A 24,623-nucleotide genomic window follows, 5' to 3' on the forward strand; every position below is an offset into this window, starting at 1 on the left:
TACTTAATTACTTTATAGCATATTGATCTTTCTTTTATTAGGGCACTTCTAAAATTGATAATTTATTCTTTAAAAAGCTGTTACTCTTTATATGTCCTATTGCATTCTTCTTCATTTTCAGTGTGGTAATTTAAATATTTTATTGATATCTTTGTCTTTTTCTCAACAGTTTTCAAAATCTGGTTAATGTAATAGCATAAACTAGTAAAGCTTTTGGAGTACATGATGGATATCGGCAACGGTGATTGATATTATTGGAGTGGTGCAGTAAGAGCCTGCTGTATGAAATGCCAGAAGTTTACATTTCTTCTAGTTTTGCAATGGTAAGTTTTTTACATTTGTACTGGAGAAATAATAACTTTTTGTCTTGTCGTGTAAGGGGTTTTTCTTTAGAAAGTATCTTATCAGCAGATCAGTAAAAATTTCTCTCTTACATATGATTTCTAAAGTCTGTTGAGTTCAGCAGTAATTACTAACCAAAGTATACATTTGAATTTGGTTTAGGTTATTTTATTGGTATTGATTTGAAATGTCAGTTACTCACCCCTAATGTTTGCTAGCTTTAATTAGAACAACCTAGGGGAAATGGAATATGTAAATAAACCCTGTTTTTCATGTTAGGGTTCAACCCCAAATCACTGTCCAGATTACTCTCCAGATGGTATTGAGTTTGTGTGCAGAGGGAGAATATGCAGGCAAGTTTATCCATGTGGAAGATAGGTGTAAAAACTATTATAGAAAGCACATAGTGTTTTGCTGTCTTCAGTCAGCTGATGATGTTTGATCATTTGCTGCTTGACAGGTTGTTTATATTTCCTCTCAAGGCAGAGTGTGTTGGAGAGCTCTCATTTACTTAATTTTAAGTGGACAGAATGAAAGTCAGCTCTGCAGCATCTCTTTAGATGTATTTTCAGGAATACAAAAAGTGCACCTTTCCAGGCATTCATCTAAGGCAGCAGGACTAGCTAACAAGGAGGGCTGTAGCAGCACAAATAAATCGGTTTTGAGAACATTTGAAATTTGCATTTCTTAATTGTCTTTTTCTCTGTTGCACTTTTGTGCGCTTTTGTACTGTTGTACACAGTTGTGTACAGAGCTATATCACATGTACACAAAATTCTGTGCTTTCTTCTTTCGTCCAGAATTACACCAAGCAATACTGTTAGGATACATTGCTTTTCTTAAGAAATACTGCTTGCATTGTGAATTCCTAAACACACAGTACAGTAAATACTGGTAATTGTTAAACAGAATTGTACTGGATGAGAGAGTACTTGTCTTGTCCCATTCTCTTTTCTCTTCTAGGACCATCTGACAATTAAATAACTGATTTGGGAGAATTTATGCATTTATGTTCTTTTTTTCCTCTTCTTTTCTGAAAATGAAAAACACCTCTAGTACAATTTTCTTCATTTGTTATTTTCAGTGTTTCTAAGTAATGTGTGAAAGATTTTGTTCCATATTTAAAATTTGTAATCCTCACATCATATGGCAGTTGAATGGGTTTGTGTAATTTGGAATTTGGGTAGATGAAAATGGGAAGGTGTGCCATTATGCGCATATGTGAATCTATTCATGAGCAAGGCTGTTATGACAGATCTGTGGTGATACAGAGTTTGACACATTAAACTTTTAAAGATTAAATGAATGAAAGGGTAAGACTGAACTGAGTTCTCTTAAAAATTATTTCGAGATACTAGGCAGGTCAAGTACTCCTACATTTCACCTTGAAATGTGAAATACAGGCACTCTGAAATGGGATGTTTTAAACTTTGAGTCTGAATTTACTTAAATCTGATGTGAGTGATGATTCATCTCACCAGCTGAGAGGCAAACAGCCTTTCAGTACCTCAGAGGAGATTCCTGATAGAGCCAGGCTTTTGTTGTCATAAGTGACAGAGAAGTAGGAGAGGCTCCACCTGTGTATCAGAAAAAGTATTTTTGTTTTAAGGACTGGAACAGGTTGCCTAGAGAAGTTGTAGGATATCTGTACGCAGTGTTTTTCAAGACCCAGCTGGATAATGTTCCATGTAACTAAATCTGAATTTAGGCCTCATGTTCATTTGAATGGGAGGGTGGATAGGATTCCCTCCCAAAGGCCTTTCCAGCTGGAATGATTTTATGATTCTGATTCAGGAATTTTATTTCAATTTTTCCAGTGGTAGCTTCAAGTATTTTTTAGTGGTGTGCTTTATTTTTTTTTAGTTCCTTGCTAAATTAGAATTGCAGGTCTGTTTTGTTATTTATGAGAGATTTGTTTTTTCTTTAAGCAACAACGGAGTAAGCAAGTGCAATTTTAATGGTTTACTTCTTAGTCTGTGAAACCACATAACTGGAATCTGTGGGATATTAAGAATGCAATCTCATACCTTTTACTTGAACAGACAAATTTAAATAATAATACCAATACATTATAACATATGTACAATTACATAAAAATAGTGTCTTTTAGTAACTAGAGACTAACTGGAACATCCCAGGCTTACATAAGGCGTAAATATGAGCAACACTCACACAAGTACTGAAGCCAGAACAACCACAAATACCAAGTCAGCTACTTTGTAGCTGAGATGGAAAAATTGAATGCGCTAAAGAAATACCATGGAAAGAAGCAGTATGAATACATTGAATGGTCTTATTCAGTTTTACATTAGTACGTTTGTGACAATATTTGCTGATTTCAAATTTGCTGTGTCTCTAGATGTTTTTAAAATGTTTTTTCTGACTGTTTTTTTTGAAGGTTTCCCAGTGAGTGGATCACGATGAACATACTTTAGGGACTTGCCATAGTATGGCTGCTTCTCGATCTACTCGTGTTACAAGATCTACAGTGGGTTTAAATGGTTTGGATGAAAATTTCTGTGGTAGAACATTAAGGAACCGTAGCATTGCTCATCCAGAGGAAGTCTCACCTCATCCTCAAATCCGATCCAGGTCACCAAAGAAGAGGCCAGAGTCTGTGCAAACTCAGAAGGGCAGCAATGGTGGCAGAACTACTGATCTGAAACAGCAGAGTGCTCGGGAGTCATGGGTGAGCCCTAGAAAGAGAGGGCTGTCCACGTCGGAGAAGGATAATGGTGATAAGCAAACTGTGGAAAATAGTGAAAAGAAACAAGCAGAAGCTGTTTCACCAGTTTTGAAAAGAATTAAACGCTGTCTACGTTCAGAGGCACCCAACAGTTCTGAAGAAGACTTGCCCACTAAGGCAGAGAAGGAGTCATTGGAGCATAAGAGCTTAGTGTCGGACAATGATGCAGCCTCCACAGGGACTAAGCGAGCTTGTAGATGTCTTATATTGGATGATTGTGAGAAAAGGGAAGTTAAAAAGGTGAATGTCTGTGCAGAAGGGTTTAATAATTCTGCAGTAGTTGAAGAGGTTGCAGGTTATCAGACTGTCAATGGAGTTGGTGAGAGAGACTCAAATTCTCTTAACTGTGATGACTGTCAGCTTGATGGGAACACTAAGCAAAACAGTGCTGGTTCCCATACACCCAAGGACAAAACAGTAGCAGAAAATGGAAATTCATTTGCCCATTCTTCGTTGTTGCTTAATAGCAGCAAGGAGGACAGTGTTGTAGACCATTATGTGCCTTGCACAAACTCTCAAGAACAGGTAAAGTTAGAGGACCACAAAACAATAAACGACTGCTTGCCTGAGGAGCATGCTAATCAGGCATTTGAGCCAGCTACAGGGTCCTTTTCTGAAATCCAGTCATCTTTGTTAAGGGATTCAGAGGAGGAGGTGGATGTTGTGGGAGATAGCAGTGCCTCTAAGGAACAGTGTGCTGAAAACACCAATAGCAACCTGAATACTCACCATGACAGTGCATCAATCTCAGGTGAACCTGAACCACATTCTTCAGTGCTGAACTGTGTTTCAGCTCAGATGGCAAATATGTTGGAGCTTCAAGAACACAGATACACGTTGAGAACTTCACCACGAAGGGCTGCCCCTGCCAGAAGTAGCCCTACTAAAAATAACTCTCCTTGTAGAGAAAACGGACAGGTTGAGGAAAATAATCTTAGTCCTACTGAAAAGAATGTACCTGTAGGTATTAATAATATCAATGGATCTCCCAAAAAGTCTGAAGAAATCAAACAGAATGAAAAAGAGAAAAATAGTAATACAGGGGATCATGGGAGTGATGGACTAAGAAAGCCACTTTCTGAGTCTAGGCTTGTTGCTGGATATGTACCGTCTGCCAAAGAGAGTGCCAACATCCACACTGCAGAGGAGGATGAGGAAGAGCCTGATGTGTATTACTTTGAATCAGATCATGTGGCATTGAAACACAACAAAGAGTATGTGTAACTATGGTAACCATGAATTCTGCTTTTGTTTCTTACCAAAAATATATTATTACAAAAATTATTAAGTATTTAACATACTTCCACAAAAATTTAAATCCTTTATAATTTTCATACTTTTCAGTCTTCATTTTTCTTGTTTCTACCTCAAGAAAAATTAAAGTCTATTTAATATGCAGTATGGTACAGCAATGTGGTTTATACATTTCTAGCAATCAGGATTCTTGAGCCAGAACTTGAGTTTTTTTGAGTTTCTTTGTGTTTCTGTTTCTTTAAAAATGCACCTTGTATTTTCTCTTAAAATCTAGCTGGAGGGAAAACCAAAGGAATTATAACCTTTAATTAGATTTCAGTCATTTATTGGTATATCCAATGGACACCGCAGGTGCAGCTTATACAATTATCATTCTGCTGTGCATAAAAGTTAGTTAGATACTTTTCTTGGAGTGTCATGGGAAAGAACTCAGTAATATTGGGTTCAGGAAGATGAATTGATAAAATGCAGCAACTTTCTCCAAAGTAAATTATGTCTACATTGCTATTTTTATTTCTTTTTTATTAATTATTATTACTACTACTACTAATACAACAATTATTTTGCGCTGAGCTTTTTTTATGTTTGTCAGCTGAATGTCTGTAAGTAGATCTGTGGTAACTTTACCTTGTGGTAAATGTGCAAGAGATTTTTGAAACAAAGCAGTGATTCACTGAAAAAAGTTTACATGGAGAAAATTTGTTTTCAAGTAGTAGATCAGGACACAGTTTTTTATTTCACAGTCTTTGTAATGCTGTTTTGACTCCTGTGTTTTGCTGTTTATTAGATGTTCTGTATTTTGTTGTGAGTTCTGAAAGGCCAAGTGCAGATGTTCTTCAGCTTGGTTTGTAGGAAGGGTTGAAGCACTGGAAATAGTTCAGTGTAAATGTAGTAAATGTTCACAGCACAGGTGCTGTGAATATGGGGCATGAGGCACAGATGATTGTTTAATCCAGTATGACTAGATTTTTGATATTAGAATTGCATTGTTTATATACTGAAGTTTTGTTCAGTATTGGATGTGGATAAATCATTTTAATCAGAAAATTTTTAATTTGAGCATGGGTTAGACAAACTGTGATTTCAAAATAATGATCAAATATTTGCAGCTTCAGCCATCAGTCCAAAGTGGACTTTTCCCAGTAGATAGAAAGAAAATGACGAATGGGGAAAATGGACTGTTGTCTTTTGACTCTCTTAAAATGATTTTGTATCTGTATGTAATATGACTTCATCTGATGTTTGTATGCAGATTCTTTAGTAATGTGGTGTTATGGTAGGGGGTTTTATGTATTAGGAAAAAATACTGTAAAAATAAAAGTAGTTTCTTCTATTCTTAAACACAGATCTAAATTGTCCTTGGAAATTTCAGGTGTGCCCTAGGGTTAGGATTTGAACATAGGCAGTTCTGAAGAAATGGGTAGTTGTTGTTCAGATTGGCAGCCTGTTTGAGACTGTGTTGGGGAGCTTTTGAAATTGCAAGTAGGACTTAGTGACTTGCTGCTGACTTGTTGCCTGAATGCAGAATTCCAAAAGAAGTGGTTATTGTTTTTATTCTGTCTTATATTTCTACTTTCCCAAAGGGAAGCATGCTGCTGGGGGGTGGCAGTGTTAGCCGTGTCTTTTCTTCATCTAAAAAAGTTTTGATAGAACTGGAAAATTACAGGCCATCCTTTTTTGTTGTTTACATTTATAAGGAAATAAGTCTGGTATATTGATGGTTCTGCATGGTATTAAGATACTTCTAAAGAACTTAAGTCGATATTTTGACATTTGAATGCGGTTGTCATTTATCCAGAATTTCATACTTCAAGAGTAAATCAAGTGCACTGCACTATATCCAGTTTTAAAAATAGCAAAGTTCATTAGAGGATACTCTTAATTTGTGTGTAACAGTTTTTGAACAGTGTCTTAATTATCCCCTTGTTTAATCTCATTTGTTACTTACTATCTAAAGTGTTAAACTAAAAAAAAACAAACCTTAGCCTGTCAGTTTACCTGAAATGTATTTCCTGATTGTTCAGTTGCAAAAAATTCCAGGGTTCCCATGTTATTAATGTAGATTTAGCTGGAGGTAAAGGATATTCACTTAGTTTGTGATAGTTCTGGCTAAGCCAAGTGTTCTGGTGCTCTGCATATCACATCTTTAAATGGTACAGTTTTGTTTTTCTGTCCTTCATCAGTTTGGGATTGTTAGGGGTGATTTTTTCTGTGGTTTATGTGTCTGTTCTCTTTTAAAAGCTGGTTCAGAGAGACATTAGCATCTTGGCTAGATTGAGGAGGCAGATTTCTCCAAGAAGGCATTAGTAAAATTCTTTGAATGTTCCATGGCAGAAAAAATATACTTTCCTCTGTGTCATACAAGCAATTTTATATGGCTGTAAACTTAGATAATTTCTTGTTACATTACATAGCTTAGTGACATACACATTAATACAGTTGATTTTCACTCTCAAAGAAATTATTGTGACATTGGTAAAATAGGAATATACCAGAACCTTTAAGAGCTGTTGATAAGATTTGCTATAAGAAAAAAAAACAACTGAATGTAAGTTGCTGTATTTCTGTATGAATTTTGTTGCTTTTTGAATCTTAACATGTTTAAACAATATTCATATGTTAATATTTCTGGGAAAACTGGATGATATAATAGGAGAAACAGCTATCACAGATTATGGAATATTATTATTCAGAGAGAAAGCTGAAATGATGGATGTTCCCACAACTTCTTAATTAAAATAGATCTGTCCTATAAAGATGGAGATGAGATCTCTAAGCAGAAATTTTATCACAACATAGACATTTTTGTAGATAATAACAGACTGATCTGGGGGTTGTATAGTTGTAAAGTGTTGTTAATATTTTCTGTTTCTACACACATAATTGGAATTTTTGTGTATTGTAACTGCTCTCAGAAAAGTGTGGTTTGGTGTATATTTGAGAATTTTGATTCTATGTTCTAGCTCAGAAATGTTCGCATTTCCTCCTGAGATACTTTTATCAAGACTGAACTTCCTGATTTAAAACTTTCTACACTGCTGAATTTTATATGCTGTGCTTGGTATTTTGCATATGTCTTTCCTCAGGCATTTCTCATATCTCTTTGCTGTATCTTTTTACACTGTAATTCGATCTCATACTGCAGCAGCTTACTTTAATTCTCTGTCTGGTGCAGTATTTTATTCTCAGTAATTTCTGCCTTTGCCCAGTGTTTTATTTAGTGCCCTTTTTTGGTTTTGGTTTTGTTTTTTTTCTTCTCTATTTCCTTTGAAGGTTTGCAATGTTTGGCGGGTATTAGCTTGCACAAAGGGACAACCCTTGTTTGATTCTTAGACCTGGATTCTAGATGAAAATGTGATTGAGGAATTGAGATTTCACGTGCATATAATGTGTTGCAGAAGGAATTTCTAGGGTTCTGTAAACTGCAGTGGCTTTATAGGAACCACTGAGAGCTGGAGGCAAGATCACTGAAACCAAAGGCTTATGCACAAGCAGTTCCCTTACAGGCATTTAATGCTAAGAGTTAGGACCTTGTTCAGTAGATAGGTATTTTCATGTATCTTTATTACTTGATAATATTTAAAATTATAACATCTGCACTGGCATTTATAGTGAAGACAGATTAAATGAGTATTTTAATACATCTCTTAAAAGCCATTTAAAAACTCTTAAATACATCTCCACCTGGTCTTGTGGAGAGATCTTGGAAGCACAGATGACTGCAGGATCATGCAACAACCAGATTTACATATACTTAACAATTGATGATAATACTGTTTATGTCTTTGGATCCACCATTAATATTTTATGAATGTGAGAAAGAAAATAAATGTTTTTAGTATTTCCCATGGCATAGGTTTTATATTTTATTTAGTCACAAATTTCCTGCCTAAAGAATCAAATTAAAGCAGTTCTGTAGAAAAGTTTGTTTTACTGCATTTGAATTGTTAGAATAGGACTTGGTGTACCTTGCCATGCTAGTTATTTGAGAACTGCCTTAAACACAATCTTCTTTAAGTGTAACTGTAATGTCCTCTTCCTAAATTTCTAATTTTCTAACTTTACCTGTGCTGGGTTTTCCCTTAACTGGAAAAGTTAAAAATATCCATGTCTGTCTTCAAATATATTGACTAATAATGATAGATCAGTTTTATAAATAAAACCTGTATATTCAGCTATGTGTCTCCGAATTACAGTTAAATTGATGACACAGTAGGGGTTTATTTCAATGTACAGATAAGTCTTAACATTCCTTTGTAATGATGTCATGTGGCTATCAGTAGCTAATAATTCATTTTCCTGAGATGTCAGTTTTGATCTGTGGGAATTCTTCTGACTTTGTTTCATCTTAAGGAAATAAAGGAATTGGTGTAAATCAAATTACTTTTCATAGCAGCAGTTTAAATCCATACCTCTGAGTAATTTGTAGAATATATCACCAATATAAAATAATTGATGAAGTATACAATTTTAGTGAAGAAAAAGAGAAGTTACTAATTTTAGAAAACCAAGCATAAATGCCATATGTATTAGATTACAATGTGATTTAATTCTTCCTTTGTTCCACAAAACTGGTATGGCATACAGTGATATTTTTCTTAAATTACCTATTAATGTAAAACGGAAGCATGAAAAGTCAGTGTTTTTGCAGAGAGTAGTTTGTCTGGTAGATTGGTCTGTGTTCTAAGTAACCAAAATCAAGATTGGCTTTAAGTAAAATTGTGTAGAAGTTAGATGCTGCAGGTAGTTGATCCACAAATTAGAAATACAATAGAGATCAATTAGAAACTTGTAATATGACTTTCTGGTAATTTTCAGTTTGCTTTTGCAGGTAATTGTTATTAAAATGTGACAGTATAACAGGCATGCAACCACATTTATTTATGAAATCCTTGTATATTACTACAACTTAAAGTATGAAGTATTTTGAGAATTTTTTGCTGCCAGCATTACTGTTTTATCATGTTCTGTAAGATAATTTCTGTCTGTAAATACTTGTCAAAGGAATAGTTATGTGACACAAAATATTTGCAGGACTAAAGGTTAAGATTTAGTTAAGAATATTGTAATTATAGAATCATATTTTATAATTACATAAAACTATTCAGTAAAGACTAGAGCTCTTAGTTTGCAAGAGATAATGCCTTGGGCATGTGCTGCATCAGCTTTTTGCTCCCTAGGAATGGGCATGCTCTGGGAGCCATTAAATGTCAGGTACATTTGTCACATTTGTTTTTCTTCCCTGAGCAGAGGCATCTTGCTGCCAGACACAGCACCATGCCAGTGAACAGCCCTAGCAAACACAGCACAGTCCTCACTTAAATAGTGCATCCTGTGGAAAGTAAAGCTTGATTGCTTTTGGGATTTGTGTTCTTTACCCCTTGAATTCCTTCCTGGTTTGTCTGCTTTTCTTTTTCTGCCTACGTCTATGTTCTCACTTTCAAGAGTCCTCTGTTGCAGCAATCCACTCTGGGAAGAGAGTGTGAATTTCCAGTGCAGAGATGTTTCCCTGTTGGCTGCCTTGATGTGGCACCTCTGGATGTGTGGGCTGATGGATTGATGGAGGAATATGACAAGTAACAGTTGAATTCTGCTTGGCTGTCTCTTGTAGTGACAGTAGTTATGGTCTCACCTCCTTTCCAAGCTGCCAGTTTTTGGAGAATACACAAGAATTCGGTTTGTCTTTCCAATTTCCTTGGTCAACATGGACCAATAATCATGGAGGGGAAAAATACACAAATACATAAAAAAAAACAACCACAAGCAACAAGAAACCCATTATTCTAATACAAAAAAAAATGTAGAAAATTGTTTTTCTGCTTGTTCATTTGGAAGTGCTTACCATTTCTAAGGATACTCATTAGTAAATTCATCTAAACTGGAAAATTAAGGATTAATAAATAATATAAATGGTTTTGAGCTGTAGGAAATACCAATCGGAAACAAATATCAAATGCTACAGGAATCATGGTCCTGATTTAAAAAAAAAAAAGAGCAAGAAAGCCAAGAAAAGATGGGGCAGTAATGTATTGACCCAGTGCAGCTGTGTGGAGAGCGAGGCTCTGGCTGTGGTTTTGGCTGCTGACACAAGGATACTTAAAAGCAGAAGCAGTAAATTGTGGTTATACCAGTTATGTCAGTGTAAAGTTGTGTGGTGGAACAAGGAATAAATTAATGTTACCATAATTGCCTACTTGGTAGGGATCACTAAAATATTAGTAAGCATAATGATGCCGCCAAGATGACAAGAACAAAGAGATGCCATTTGCTTTGAGAATGGATTATCTTTATTTGTCAGTTTTAACTAACCCAGCTTGAAATTGCTTCATTACTAATTTTAAGTTTTTGTTCTGGTCTTTCATTAAGTTTTGACAGCATCTCCAGCATGAACTGCAAAACTAACCAGCATCTTTTATCTTTTAAAAAGAAATTGAAGGAGCAGTATATACTGTACAAGCTTCTTTCAGTCAGCAGTGAGTCCTAATCAATACAGTTGTTCCTTTGGAATAAAAATACATGCATTTGTGATTTAGAAAGGTTCTACTTTTTGATTTCCTTTAAACTTTGTTCTTAGTAGGAATAGCTGATGTTTCATTTTTCGTTACTGCACATCTTTATTTTGCTTTGGATAACTCAAAGTAAAAATATCTCTGCTGTTTTGTATAGAAATCTTTGAAAAGTTTTATGCTTCCTAAGCTAAGGACCAGCTGTGTTTGTCCATGGCTTATTGGAGTGAGTACTAATAAAAATACATGTTGTACTAATTTTCTTCCTTATTTCCAACTTTTCTTCTGCTTCTTTAGCCAAAAAATATTGATGATTAATGCTTTGTATTTGTATTGTACTGTTAGAACATCCAGCCACTCATGACTGTAGATCATATTCTTGTAATTTGGTTCTAATTTTCAGATATCACTGTGACGTATTGAGGCGAATATGTGAATTTGTTCCTATGGCAAGCATATACACCTGAATAATTGAGTGTGTGTGTCTTGTTTGGGTGAAAACCTGCAGAAACTAATTCAGAGTGAGTTGAAGGAGTACAATAATCGGTGTTGTCAGCTTTCTCTGCTTGCTTTATCTGAGGATTTCTGTGCAGCTGGGTCAGTTTCAAGGGAACATGGGTTGCTCTTACTTTGTCTCTGGAATAAAACTCCTTCTGAATGGTTGCTTTCCCCAGAATCTTCCTAGAGAATGTTCAGGTGGGCAAGCTGGATGAATCTGTGTGATGTTTTCCCTCAGTAAAGGAACTGAGACCATTCTCATTAGAGATGATAAGGAAGGAGAAAAAGTTTGGGATGTGCTGTCAGCCTGTCTTTCTGTGCCATTTGTGAAGAAAACAATTTCTGCCATTATCTCATGTCAATTCAAGCCTGGAAAATAGAGGAATGACAGCGACCTGTCTTTTTCCCTACTGAATGTGTCTGTCCTGCAGGCAAATGGCTTAGAGTGTCAATATCAAAAGGCTGTATTAGACTGTGTTAACTGAAAGAGAATTGATGGGTGCTGTTTTGTTGACAAGACTGAAATGAGTTCTGTGTTTGTTTAGAGGCACAGAGACCTACCTAATTGCTACTAAAAATTCTGAAAAGTTGCTGGGAATGTGGGTATTTGATAAGGGTGCTTTTGTACAGATAATATTAAATCTTCCTGAGTGTGTTGAGCAGCTCTTGACAAGAACGAAGCCTCTAGAAATACATGAGTGGGTATTCTGTTTCTGGGGAAGAGTTAAGAATTAAGAAAGAAAGGGGCATCACAAATTGATAACCAATAAAATATTGTTCAGATGGTTGAAACACAAAATCTGAAACTGTGATAGTTGTAAGAAAGGTATAATGTGAGTGGAAAATGGTTCTTTTGCATCCAGGTAAATAAATTACTGTAGTAGAATTTGATTTCTTGCCTTAAGATTTGTTGGGTTTTTAAAAATGTCCTTTTAAAATGTGCTTTTTTGGGTTCTGCTTTGTTTTATATAGGTGTGAGGCTGACATTGAGAAATAGTGCTTTGTGTTCCATTCCTGGCACAGTAGACTTGAAGAAGCTATTTAATACGTTCTTTAGTTGTTTAATGTATAACATAGAGATGCAGCTTAATTATTTACTTACCTTTGAAATACTTTGGTATGTCTGAAGTGTGAATATTAAATATGCATAGTGCAAGTACAGTAAATGACAGTATGTGTAAAGAGGTTAAGCCAGAGTAGAAAGCAGTTTAATAAGGAGTTGGAGAAAAGGCTGTAATTAGATTACCTTGGTCATAGTGTCTGTGCACTAGCTGGGTAAAAACCTGCCATATGCTGCTTCCTCCAGGCAAAGGTGCTTTTACAAGCCCTAACAGGGGTTGATACATGTATCCTCTTATTGATTACGCCCTTTAGCTCTTTCCTGTTTCTGAAGGGAGATCAAAGAATGACCAGTCTCTTGTGCTTTCTCATTGCTGTCCTGTGCTCTACATGTCCAGCGCTGAATCCCAGACTTTTCCAGAGTGCAGTTAGAGATTTTTTTAAATCATACTTATGTATCAGAATAATTTGCAACAAACTCTGCAGTGTCAGAATTACTGTATTTTAATTACTGTATTGTGACACTGGCAAATATTTCAGGCTAAGTTTAGGAGCTGGGAGCATTTTCTGTTATTTCTGAACTCAAAGCCCAAATAAAAAGCTACACTTCTTTGAAATGACAAGGTTGTGTTTGATCTGATTCACAAGTTTCTCCAGGGAGCCAACCTCTAACTACAGCTCCTTTGGGTGACGTGGAAATTCCAAGTGCAATTAATGTTTCCCTTTTCCTACATAATTTAAAGTCTTTACATGTTTAATATCCAATACTTTCTCATCCTAGTCTCTAATAAGGGATGATAATATTTTTTTTTTTTTAAATTGCTGTTAGTAGACCAAAATCCAGAGTAATAAATAACCTGGGTTTGGAAGAGCAGGTTGTAATCTGTACTTTGCTGGAGTGCCAGCAGATGGCAATGAAACAAAGACTTGCCCACATCCTCCCAGTGACTAATAACCAGTTTTGTGTCACAGCTCTTGGAAATACAAAATAACAAGGTTTTTTCTATCTATATTTTAGCTGTGTTTTATTATGAGACATGTATACACCCCCACGTTAAACAGTTCCTACCTGCACAAGAACTAATGACTATTTCTAAATTATGGGACGCGTTCTTAGTGTCAGAGCCCCCCAGAATTGATGGTACTATACATTTTAACATGCTGTGAACTATATAACTGGAGAAGTGCAGTTTGTTTTGGGAGTGAAAATTGATGACCACCAGCTGCACAGCATTTTAGAAGTCAAGAGGATAAATCACTTCTTTTTAATTAGTCATCAAAGGACATATCTTTGCAAGGTACTGAGTGCTGTAAGGCAAGTGGAGCTGCCAAAGTAATTTCAAGTGACTTTGGACATTGATTTTGAGTTGATTTCTTTTGATTGGTGTGAATGTTATCAACAGCAACTTTATTTCCCCCACTAATTTGATTTAGCTACCTAAAAGTTAAAATCTTCATTTTGTACTGTCAGTTGCTCACATCACTTATTCAGCTAAGGCTTAAAGTACAGGATGTTCTTCTCTTCAAGGGAGATGAAACCATGGAGGGACTCTGTGACTGACAGACTATTACTGTAAAAGTGAAATTATTTATTTAAAAATGCTTAATGATGTGACCCCTTTTATAGGTCAGTGCCAAGTCATTTAGTATAAAAACAAGAGTTAACTTAAGAAACCTGAAGTTGTTAAGGCAGATTGATTACATATTGATATAGTATTTTCTAAAGGCTGCTGTTAGGTCCTGACACAGAGAAACTAAAATCTGTGATGTGACTGAGTACTCTGATTTGGAAATGTAAATACTATTAGAATGCAAATAATGGAGGGAAGAAGCATTTTGAAAGTAGATCTCAGCAAACTGGATCAGAATGGGTATGGGTCTCATTAAGGCAATAGCTATGCTATTCTCAAGTTTTGTCACAGGCAAGAGAGGAGGCTGCTGTGTCCCTAATCACTATTAGAACAAAATTCATGTAAATTAATTGTACAAGAACTAATTGCTTATGGCATGACTTCCAGAAGTCTGGCACTGGTCTGTGATAATTACTTCATGGAGCAGTCCAAAAGAGTGGAGTACTCATCACTGCAAAATAAAAACTGAATCAGCAGGAATTCCTGCTGATCAGTGTCAGTCTGTAAGAAGTAGCTTTCCTTTTTTAAATATCGGTCCCTCAAACCCCATATTAATCAAGGTTTTTCAGCAGAGATTCTGAAGATGTTTCTGTGCCATGCTGAATGACTCAAGTGTTCATCCGGAAGATTCCTGGCAATTAATGGGATCTAAGAACTTGCAAGAGTGTTTCAATACTGGGATTGTGGAAACAGAATTACATTCTATGGAGTGAAAGTTTTCCTGCAAAGGAAACTGCTTTGGGTTTGGATTTGCTAACCAGTTAGTATTTAGCACTGAGGAAAGTGTAACTTGAGTCAGTGGAAGAGACCTGTCTTTGAGCTTACTCAAAAGTGTATTTGGTTTTGGCAAAGGACGTGGGACAGTTTTCCTTGGTAATTCCTGTCAGATCTTTCAGAGAAAATGATGCAACTGTAGCTGGATGATGAGGAGTTGCTCTTTGAGTGCCTCGTTGAAGGATAGAGCTGCTTTTGCAGCAGGTTAATGAGCTACTTTCTCTTTTATGAGACTTCTTCAATTTTGGAGAATTTTAACACAGCTGCAAGAGGTAGTTTGGATCAGAATTGTGCTTACTTACAAAGAATCTGGAAAGATGGAGAATAGAATTCTTAGTTACTTTTTAAAATAGTCCTGGAAATTATTATTACCCATGATCTCTTGCATAATGCAGCAGGAGCATTATGGTAGCATTTGAGACTAAGAGGCCAGAATTAACAGAGGCTTCAGGAAAGGGCTCTCTGTGTATGTGTGTGTGTGTTATTATGTAGCTTGCTGCTTTTTCAGAGAAATGTGTGGCTTTATTACAGTCATATAGGGCCAGAGAGCCTGTATAAACATGTGGAAATAGTAGGGGTTCAACACTTAAAAGAACATTTGCAGACATGCAGCTCATTAAAAGGTCCTGTTGAAGTTGAAAGGCATGTGCAGTGGTTTGGGGAGAATGCAGTTCTGCAGCAAGTACCAGAATATGGAGTATGAAAACTATGTATTTCAGGACTAGTATTTTAAATTTTTTTTTCCCAGGAAATGAAAGATCCCAAAATCCCCATTTTTGTGTATTTCAGTACTTCTGATACTCACTTGATAAAACTGCAGTCTTATTCTTGGGCTTCAGAATATATTAATTCATAAAAACTGAATAGGGAAGTTAAATAGCTCCAAGTTAATACATGTCTTAGTAGAGGTACGAAAAAGTGGTGGGAAACCTTTTAGTTTGAACAGTCAGTTCAAAAACCCCTTTTTTCCAATTATAATGCTACTCTGTAGCCACATATCAGTATCATGTGTCATGTTTTTTGAATGATCCTGACATTCTTGTATTTTTACTTAATTCCATGAAGACCACTTCAGTGCGGGTCACATGAATGTTTTAATGAGGGAAGTAAGTGAAGTTGAATATTCTTGGGTTTGTGTTATTTTTCCCCAAATACAAATTCATCTCTTTTCCAGTCTCTTTTCAGACTAAATTATTTAAGGCTACCTCATTAAGATGATTTCTTTCTTCCCTTTATACATGTGAATCATCGTTAAATTATCGCTTCATTTAAATCTCCAATATTTGGTTGCTTTTTACTTCTGTGTATTTACATGTTTTAAATTAAATGATTACTTTTTTTTCAATTTAATTTAGAAAATCAATTACTTAAATACAACTTGAATAAATGAAGTAAAATGGCTCAAGAAAAAAAATTTTAAGTACCTGCGTTTTTCTTAGATGCAAATTTGTGCACGCTGCTGAGCCTCTCACTGTGGCTCTGTTAACACAAGTTTGGGTACCTGCTGATGGAAACAGGCTTTTTGTTGTCCAGGGTAAATCCTCTCCCCAGGTATTCCATCTGCATGAGGATGTTGGCATCCTGCCTGTTTGATTTCCCTGAGCTGTGTGCAGGGGCTGAGTACAGATCTTCATCCACAGCCAATGGCTTCCGTGAGCCTGGAACAGCCTGAACTGTGCTGCTGTCTCAGGCCAGTTCTGATGTGCTGTCACCACTTTTGTAAGCTGTTGCTGAAGAATAGCCACATTAATTAACTCACTTCATGCAGAGTTATTTTGATTAGAAGAAACTGGAGTACTTTCCCAGTAGTGAAAATATTCAGTACTGTTCAATATTAATGGCCTATTAAACAAGCATTTTAGGTCTTGGTTCCATGTAAACATGAGTATGTGCAGAAAAATGTACATAGTAATAAATTCATAGCAGAATCTTGTCATATTGTTTTTAAACAAGCTCAGTGTTTTAGTTTCAAACTTCAGAAAGTATAGCTATGTTTTATGTTTGTAAATACAAATATAAAATTACATTTGAGTGGAAAGAAAATTACTTTTTGTCATGGAGAGGCAATAGTTTAATGTCCAGGTTAAAACTTAAATATTTGAAGGTATAAAGCCTGTATTTTGCTTAAGACTGCTTACTTCCCTCCACTTAAAGCCTTACCCAATTATTAGCCTAGTCAATTAAAAAACTTGAATTACCTCAGTAGCCTCTGGATCTTTTCTGTAGTACACGTGGAATTCATTGTGCCAGTCTTGTCTTTCTTTTAGGAATAAGGGACCAGAAAAAAAATTACTGAAATACTGTAGTAGTGAACAGCTCTTGCTTGATTTTAGTTTGTATTTTGTGCTGAACTAAATGGCAGTTGTAATATTAAATATCAGAAAACATTGTCATGAAAAAGGTTCATACATAATAATTTGCAACAACGGAGGCCATGAGTAGCTGCAGGATTTCAGAAACTGAAGGTGGCAGCTGTAACTTTAAAGGTAATAAAAGGTATTACATGTAGTTAACTTTTTAAAAGGCTGTGTTAAAATGGCATATGACATCCTGAGTCTGAGTTAGCTTTATGAAGAACAGTTTGGAAAGCACACGTTACTGGGTACAGGCGTGACAGTCCCATCAATGATGCTCGATTGTGTCTCTTAAATAGACACTCCAAATTGTGTGTGAGTCCAGGGTGGCACATTTCAGGGCACGCTGACATTTTCATTCAGCTTCTGTATTCTTGGGGGAATCTGGTTTGAATTTATTTTGCAAATTACTTATTCCTTTCTTTGTTGTTACATCTCAAAAATGATTCTCAAATTCTCTTCTAAGGTGGGGCTTTTACAAAATGCTGTATTTCTAAACCATCCCTGTCTAGTGTTTGGATGGTTGAGTGGAATGTTAAAATTCTGTGGTAGCCACTTGTATTGGGGTAGAAGGAAGCTGGTGTTGAAGTGGAAGAGAAATTAACTCATTTTGTGTGTGGTCTTTTTAACTTTGTAAACAAAGCCTGTTGGTTACAGCTATTGAGAATATGGATTGTCCCTGATACCATATTGTTTCAGCTACTGTAGAATTTATGTTTAAAGGAAACCACTGGAGAGTAAAATATATTTTCCCTTATGGGTTTATATAAATTCATATAGTCTTAAAGTAAATTGAATCTGTTTTTACTATAATTCAGTAAAAATGTTTATGAAATGGTTCAGATAAGCTATGAAATCTGGTAGATTCTGGTAGGTAACCATGGCTAGTGTTTAGGTGGGGGGTTTCACTTTTAAAGGCAAATGCAGTGAGATGTTTTCCTTTGTCTCTGTAGTTATCAGAGACTGTTACAGACGATTGCTGTACTCGAGGCTCAACGTACTCAAGCAGTTCAAGACCTTGAAAGTTTAGGCAGACACCAGAGAGAAGCACTGAAAGATCCTATTGGATTTGTGGAAAGACTCCAGAAGAAGGTATTTCTATGGACTTTTCCTAAGTCTTTCTTAGAATTTTTTTTTTTAATAACTAGTAATTCAGCATCTATAGAAACTGAAGATTAGATATATACACTTGCATAAAGAATATGAGCTTAAAATCTTTTAACTGCTGAGCAAAAATAGCTCTTTGCTTTCTTACTAGATCTTTAAGACATAGGTCTTCAATGATTTTATCAGATGTGCTTCCTTTCATTTTTTTTGGTATGTAGAAATGTAATTGTTAAATTTCTAATTATAGTGTAGGTATTTTAAGACAAGTTGAAGTCTACAGGTGACTGGAAGTATCAGATCAAAAAATTCTAATCTTTCTCATTTGAGAAATGAAATGTTTTGCTTTGAGTGAATTTGGTAGGGTATGTTTAGAGCAGGAAATGCAGTCTATATTCCAAACCCAAAATGAGCACTAGAAAACATACCTGAGTTACAGGGAACAGAATAGAATATTGTCTGATAGAGAAGAATCCATTTTTTTTCAGCTTGACTTCTGTATCATCTGCATCCTGCAGCATCTATGGCTGGCAAACACAGTTACCTTCTAGTGTGGTAGCAACACGTATTTCAGTGAAGAATGAAGAAGTTATGATTCTCTTTCCCTAGGTTTGTAGACACCTAGGTCACATGTAAGCCCCTTAGTTTCAGTAGTTGTCTTTCTTTTAAGTTTTGAGATGAATTAATAGCATGCATGATGTAAGTGTTGCATTTGATAATCATTTTATGGGGAAATACTAATGACAGTTTGAAGTACTCTGGTGTATTTTTGTCCAAGAAGGACCAAAGGAGTGATTATCTTACTATAATTTGACCTTTATTTAAAGAGGTGAGCTTTGCAACATTTTTGTTTTAGGCAGAAGACAGCAAAATCAGTGCAAAATAAGCATAAATTTCTCTGATGGGAGGAGCTGAGGTATCAGGTGATAAAACTCAGAATCTTTTGGGTTCCTGGGTTAAGAAAGGTACACATCCTGAGCAAATGGTATGTTTAATAAAGGACAGTCAGAAACTGGTTACTGAAGTTTCAAACACCTTATTTCAGCTGTGAAATGCTCACTTTAAAGTTTCATGCGCAATAAGCCATCATTGACCGTGCCGCTGCATATTTTACATGCACTGTTGTGTATAATTCTTAAGATCTCACCTTCTCTTTAAAAAAAGCTGTGCTGCATGGCACTTCAGAAATTCTGGTTTTCCATTCTGTCAAACAAAAAGCAGCATTGGGTTTTGGAGCATTTCAGTGTTTGTATGTTTTGGTTTGGATATAAAGTGATTGCATTAAATATTACTTTTTACTTCTTATTTTTTCAGGTTGATATGGGTCTTCCATTTCCTCAGAGAGTTGTTCAGCTCCCTGAGATTGCCTGGGACCAATACACCACTAGCCTTGGAAACTTTGAGAGAGAATTCAAAAACCGAAAACGTAACAGTAGGAGAGTGAAGCTGATTTTTGACAAAGGTAAAAGAAAGTGGGCATATGTTACAAGAAAGAAATGACCGGTGTGGAAGTTCAATAATTCTTCCTTTGTGTTGCTTACAGTAGGTATCCCTGCAAGACCAAAAAGTCCTTTGGATCCCAAGAAGGATGGAGAGTCTGTTTCGTACTCTGTCTTGCCTTTAAGTGATGGTCCAGAAGGTTCCACAAACAGTCGTCCACAGGTAGCTGTTCAAAAGGAAAGAAAAAAAAATTCAAAACAGTAATTTTGATTTTTTTTTCTCTTTTAAGTATGGAATGTGAATATCTTAACTGTTACTTCAGATGTTGTTGGTGATGAAATGCCATTCCTGTACTCAAATCCCAGAACTAAACTTTGGTTTAGGCAAGTTTTGTTTTGAAACAAAAACCTCACATCTTATGCTTTGGTTTGGTTTTGGTTCAACTTAAGTAGGAAGAGGGTTCAAATCAATTATCCCAGCTATAATTTTTCTAAACACATATTCCATTTTATGTCCTGTATTTGAGCAGATGATAAGAGGGCGACTTTGCGATGAGACCAAACCTGAAACTTTTAACCAGCTGTGGACTGTAGAGGAACAGGTAACAAGAAACTCTTTAATTTTGTGGCTGTGGCAACATACATGAGCATAAAAGCAAATTGTGTCATAATTTTTATTGCATTTGGGAGATCAGAGTCACATGTATTAGATATTTGACAACTTATACCTGTACTAGGGAGAAAGTATTTATTCCTTTTCACTGTTGATTTAGAAAAAACTCGAGCAGTTGCTTTTGAAGTATCCACCAGAGGAGGTAGAGTCCCGACGGTGGCAGAAGATAGCAGATGAACTGGGAAATAGAACAGCAAAGCAGGTAACGTGTAAAACACTTTGAGAAGTATTCCCTTATCTTCACTTTTTTTTTTAATATCAGCAAATTCAATATATTTTCAGTAATCACTTCATCTTAAGAATATAACAGCAGGGTCTGCATGTCACCCATAACAATGTGACTCTTACACTGGATCTCAAATACAGAGTGTTAAATGTGCCCCAAAGCCCATGGCAAAGTTGCCAAACCTAAGATTCATTAGATTCTGACAGCATGAATTTAATTCTATACAGCAGGTGTAGTGACACCAACTATGCCGAATTCCCTGCACCTCAGTGCTGTAGAATGGGTAGACATGTAAATAGCACAGACAGAAGAAGGACACAGATGAGGATATACCAAGTATTTCTGCATCTGACTTATTTGAATTTTTCTCCTAAAATGACAGAATTTCTCCATTTTGACCAGAAGTTAAAAACTCTGATCTTCCGTGTTTACAGTATTTTAATTTATTTTATTTCATTTGTATGCTTTCAGATAAAATTATAATTAAGTACCTCATAATACTGGATTACGTCATTTCTGCTCATATCTATATTTCTCCGCATCTGAAAAAATAGACATGCTTACTTATTTCATAATGGAGACCTACTTTCTATGTGCTAGCTATGGATAACGTGTCTGGCATTCTTAAGAATGAGTTTAGCTGCATCAGGAAGAAAACTACCAAAGTTCTTTCTGTCACAATTTTTGCAAGACCTTCTGCGTATGTTTAAAGAAGGGACTTTTTTTTTCTCTGAAAGCTGTCAGAGCATCTGGAAATAGGACAAATGCAGCACTGCAAGATAGGTACCAGTTAAGAGGAGTTGTCACAAAATAGAATCCAGAGGATTTATTTGCCTGGTATTCTGAACTAATGTAGCAATCCTGGCACAACTTTGAAGACCAGTTACATTTCATTTGACATTGAGTTGTTGCATGTTGGTTTTTTTCTAGGTTGCCAGTAGAGTGCAGAAATATTTTATTAAACTGACTAAAGCTGGTATTCCAGTTCCAGGAAGAACACCAAACTTATATTTATATTCCAAAAAGGTGAGACAAGATTACAGAATCCTGTGTTTCTGTTTGCATTTATGTGCTTGTTGAGTCAGAATCATTAATATATTTAATAGATTAATAAAGTTACTTATTGAAATAATCTTTTTCTTTTGCCAGTAGCACTATGGAGTGGATTGGATGTTAATTCTGGTTTCACATTGACAGCTCTTGGGGAATAGAAGTGTTCAGGTTGCAGGTTGAACTGGCAGGATAGAATGATGGTCTTGGGGTAGTTCTTCCTCCATATAAATTTACTAAAACTGATCAGGAAGTGATAATGAAAACCCTGTTGAAAGAATGTAATGAGCCCTATAATTAATGTTGTACAGTAATCTTCTAATTAATAAAACCATAGAAAATTATGTATAACTGAGCATGCTGAATTAGCTCAAGCATAGGCTTAAGACCGAAATGTCCATTAAAATACAGTGCTTTTCTGATCTTGGAATGGATGAGAAAAAATATGGTCCCAAAAAAATCTTAATTTACAAAAGCAAAGACTCAATTTCTGTGCAGATCAGTCATGTTTTGATTTAAATAATCTTTAAGATGCTCTTGGGTACTAATAAGGTCCAAAGACTGTAAAACAGGACAGTCACAGCTTTCATGGGGGTTTTGTTTGTTGGGTTTGGGGGTTTTCTTTGTTTCCTCAGAATTTACAAATCTTCTTCAAAATCCCTTACAGGCATTTTGTGGTGTAACATTACTGGTTTGTTTCCAGGTGTCCATGATGTTTTCTGATAAATAATAGGGTAAACTTTCCATTGATTCTACAATATGGCAGACTTGCAGATTTCTTTGAAAGGCTGGAAACAAAAGTTGCTGTCCGTGGGTTGATACAAAGGTCTGCCAGAGTTTGTGCCTAATGATTTAAAGTGTTACACACCCTTAGCTGTCTCCTCATAGTCTCTGAAGTTACTTGCAAACAATAAGTGCTTGTATTGGAGCCTTTCCAGTTTGCCATCCATCATGGTAATACCATTTTACTTTCACCAGGGTTTTAATCTACTATTGTGCTCTGTTAAACAGAGGCATGACTCTATAAACAGACATGACTGTCTGCCACCTTGTCTATTGGAAAAATGCTTTCTGGCAGAAGAACCAAAAAACCAGCTGGAAACAGCGATACCTTAAATGCTGTGGAGATTCATCTGTCAGAATTCCAAATTACTTACACAGTTTGGGCTAATTTCTGTAGTATAATAATACTGATTTTAACTGTGGCTGATTTTAACAGGCGTTGAAAATTTAGTTCTGAAAATTGATTGTTTGAGTTCTTTATGTCACTCTACCACTTAAAATTACCGTGGTCACACCTTTTCTTGTTTCCTGTTAATTTTGTTTGGAAAGACCATGAGTAGAGAATGTGTGTAATGTTGTCAGGCAGCAGATCACTGTATTTGATAAACCATGGGAATACTTAATCAGTCAATGTGGGACATTTTAAGTGTATTTTTCACTAATTTGAACAGTGATCGCATTGTGGACAGACCCAGTATAATCAAGAGTGAAACATTTTCTATAAAATTCTTAACAATCTCATACTGCAAGAGTAATGATCCCATCAAACCAATTTTTCTTAGGCTTCTATCTAGAACCTACCCAACGCTTAGGTCAGTTTTTGCAGTGTGAGTCACATCCTTATTGCCAGCTGATAAGAGTAAGGTCACTCTGCCCTGCTTTGTATTGAGCAGCATCCCTGTGTTAGATTTGTAACCTGTGTAAGAAATACAGCAGCTGAAAAAGTGAAACAAGCAGTGTATGTGAAGAAATGGAGCTCTCAGCCTGCTAATAGAGCTGTCAGAGCACAGAGGGATGGCACCATACCAGGTTAGTTACTCCCAGGTCTCCAGTGCAGGTATAATGTGGCAGAAAGGAAATGCAAGGGCTGTTGGAAGGCTGGGTCATGCCTGTCATAATTTTGATATTGAGTAACTGTAACTGCAGTGGATCTGTTTTACTGCCGGTAATAGAAGTATGAAAACTGGGTGCTAATGCTTAAAGCACCTATGGGAAAATAAGAAACACAGATAAATTTAATGTAAAGATTTGTGTCAAAAGGGATGCTTCACAAGAAAATACTTGCATTTCTCCATGGGGATTGTTCAGGATGCTTATTTGAAATGGTTACTGGAGAGGTTAGAAGCCTGTTCACTTTTTGAACATCTTGTTGAAGTTACCTTGTATATCTACTCGTATGACATATGTCTCTTCTAGCTAATGATACAGGAAATTAAGCAGGATGTATCACTTTCTTTTCCTGTATAACCATTACCTACTGCTGGTGAAAATAAAACTGGATCAGTCTAGTATTCAGTTCTTCAATTATGGCTTATCATTTTCAATTTCATCCTTATATAATATCATTAGTGCACCTGCTTTTAAGCTTTATCTAGAGGTATATTTCCCACAGGGAAAATGATCTTTAACTGTCTGCTTTTAAGCAGTATTTTAGTTCATTCTTCACCAAAGGAACAGAATTCAAATCCTCAGTTCAATTTGTAGGTCACAGCACTGTTACGCATGGCAGTGCTGCTGTATAAGCACAGGCACAGTTTTCCTTTCCTGACTCCAGATCTAGTATTGAATGCAGATCTGTTTTCTGTTAACAGAAAATGTAAATCACTTTGTCAGCTCTGGCTGAAATTCCATCTGTACATGGACATATTTTAGAGTTGTGAAATCTTAAGGGAAACCATAAAAGCACCAAAAAACAGGTAGCTGGTGCTCATAAAGCAGAAAGTGGAAAAATTCAACACAGTAGGTATAGTACATTAGTCATAAAATAAATTCTTTTCCTTTTTGCACTGTAGTAGCTCTACAGATCTGGGGTACCACCTTCCTGTTGTTACTACAGACTTCATCTCTTCCATTAAGACCAAACAGAGCTAATCTCAATTCCTCCTGATACTTCTGTTTGCACAGATGCATTCCATCTAAATAATTTGTGTCATCTGTGCCTTTACTCTTTAAACTGTGCACAAC

General features: G+C 35.9%; 1 protein-coding gene across 3 annotated transcripts in view; it reads left to right on the forward strand.

Annotated features, from left to right (window-relative positions):
- Positions 1 to 24,623, forward strand: part of ZZZ3 (zinc finger ZZ-type containing 3) — a 58,193-nt gene that overhangs the window by 24,949 nt on the left and 8,621 nt on the right. For 2 of the 3 annotated variants that reach the window (XM_088060243.1, XM_005521048.3), the window contains exons 2-9: positions 170 to 323; positions 2,741 to 4,302; positions 18,118 to 18,256; positions 19,583 to 19,730; positions 19,812 to 19,930; positions 20,238 to 20,309; positions 20,481 to 20,582; positions 21,537 to 21,632. In XM_088060243.1, coding sequence (XP_087916369.1) covers positions 2,792 to 4,302; positions 18,118 to 18,256; positions 19,583 to 19,730; positions 19,812 to 19,930; positions 20,238 to 20,309; positions 20,481 to 20,582; positions 21,537 to 21,632 — 2,187 coding nt within the window. In that variant the 5' untranslated portion in view covers positions 170 to 323; positions 2,741 to 2,791. The remainder of the gene's footprint in view (positions 1 to 169; positions 324 to 2,740; positions 4,303 to 18,117; positions 18,257 to 19,582; positions 19,731 to 19,811; positions 19,931 to 20,237; positions 20,310 to 20,480; positions 20,583 to 21,536; positions 21,633 to 24,623) is intronic. The other variant, XM_014250777.2, reaches the window with a different exon arrangement.

This window comes from Pseudopodoces humilis, chromosome 10 (genome assembly GCF_049639895.1).
Source record: "Pseudopodoces humilis isolate 2021_Gansu_Grassland_sample_001 chromosome 10, ASM4963989v1, whole genome shotgun sequence".
NCBI classification, from domain to species: domain Eukaryota; kingdom Metazoa; phylum Chordata; class Aves; order Passeriformes; family Paridae; genus Pseudopodoces; species Pseudopodoces humilis.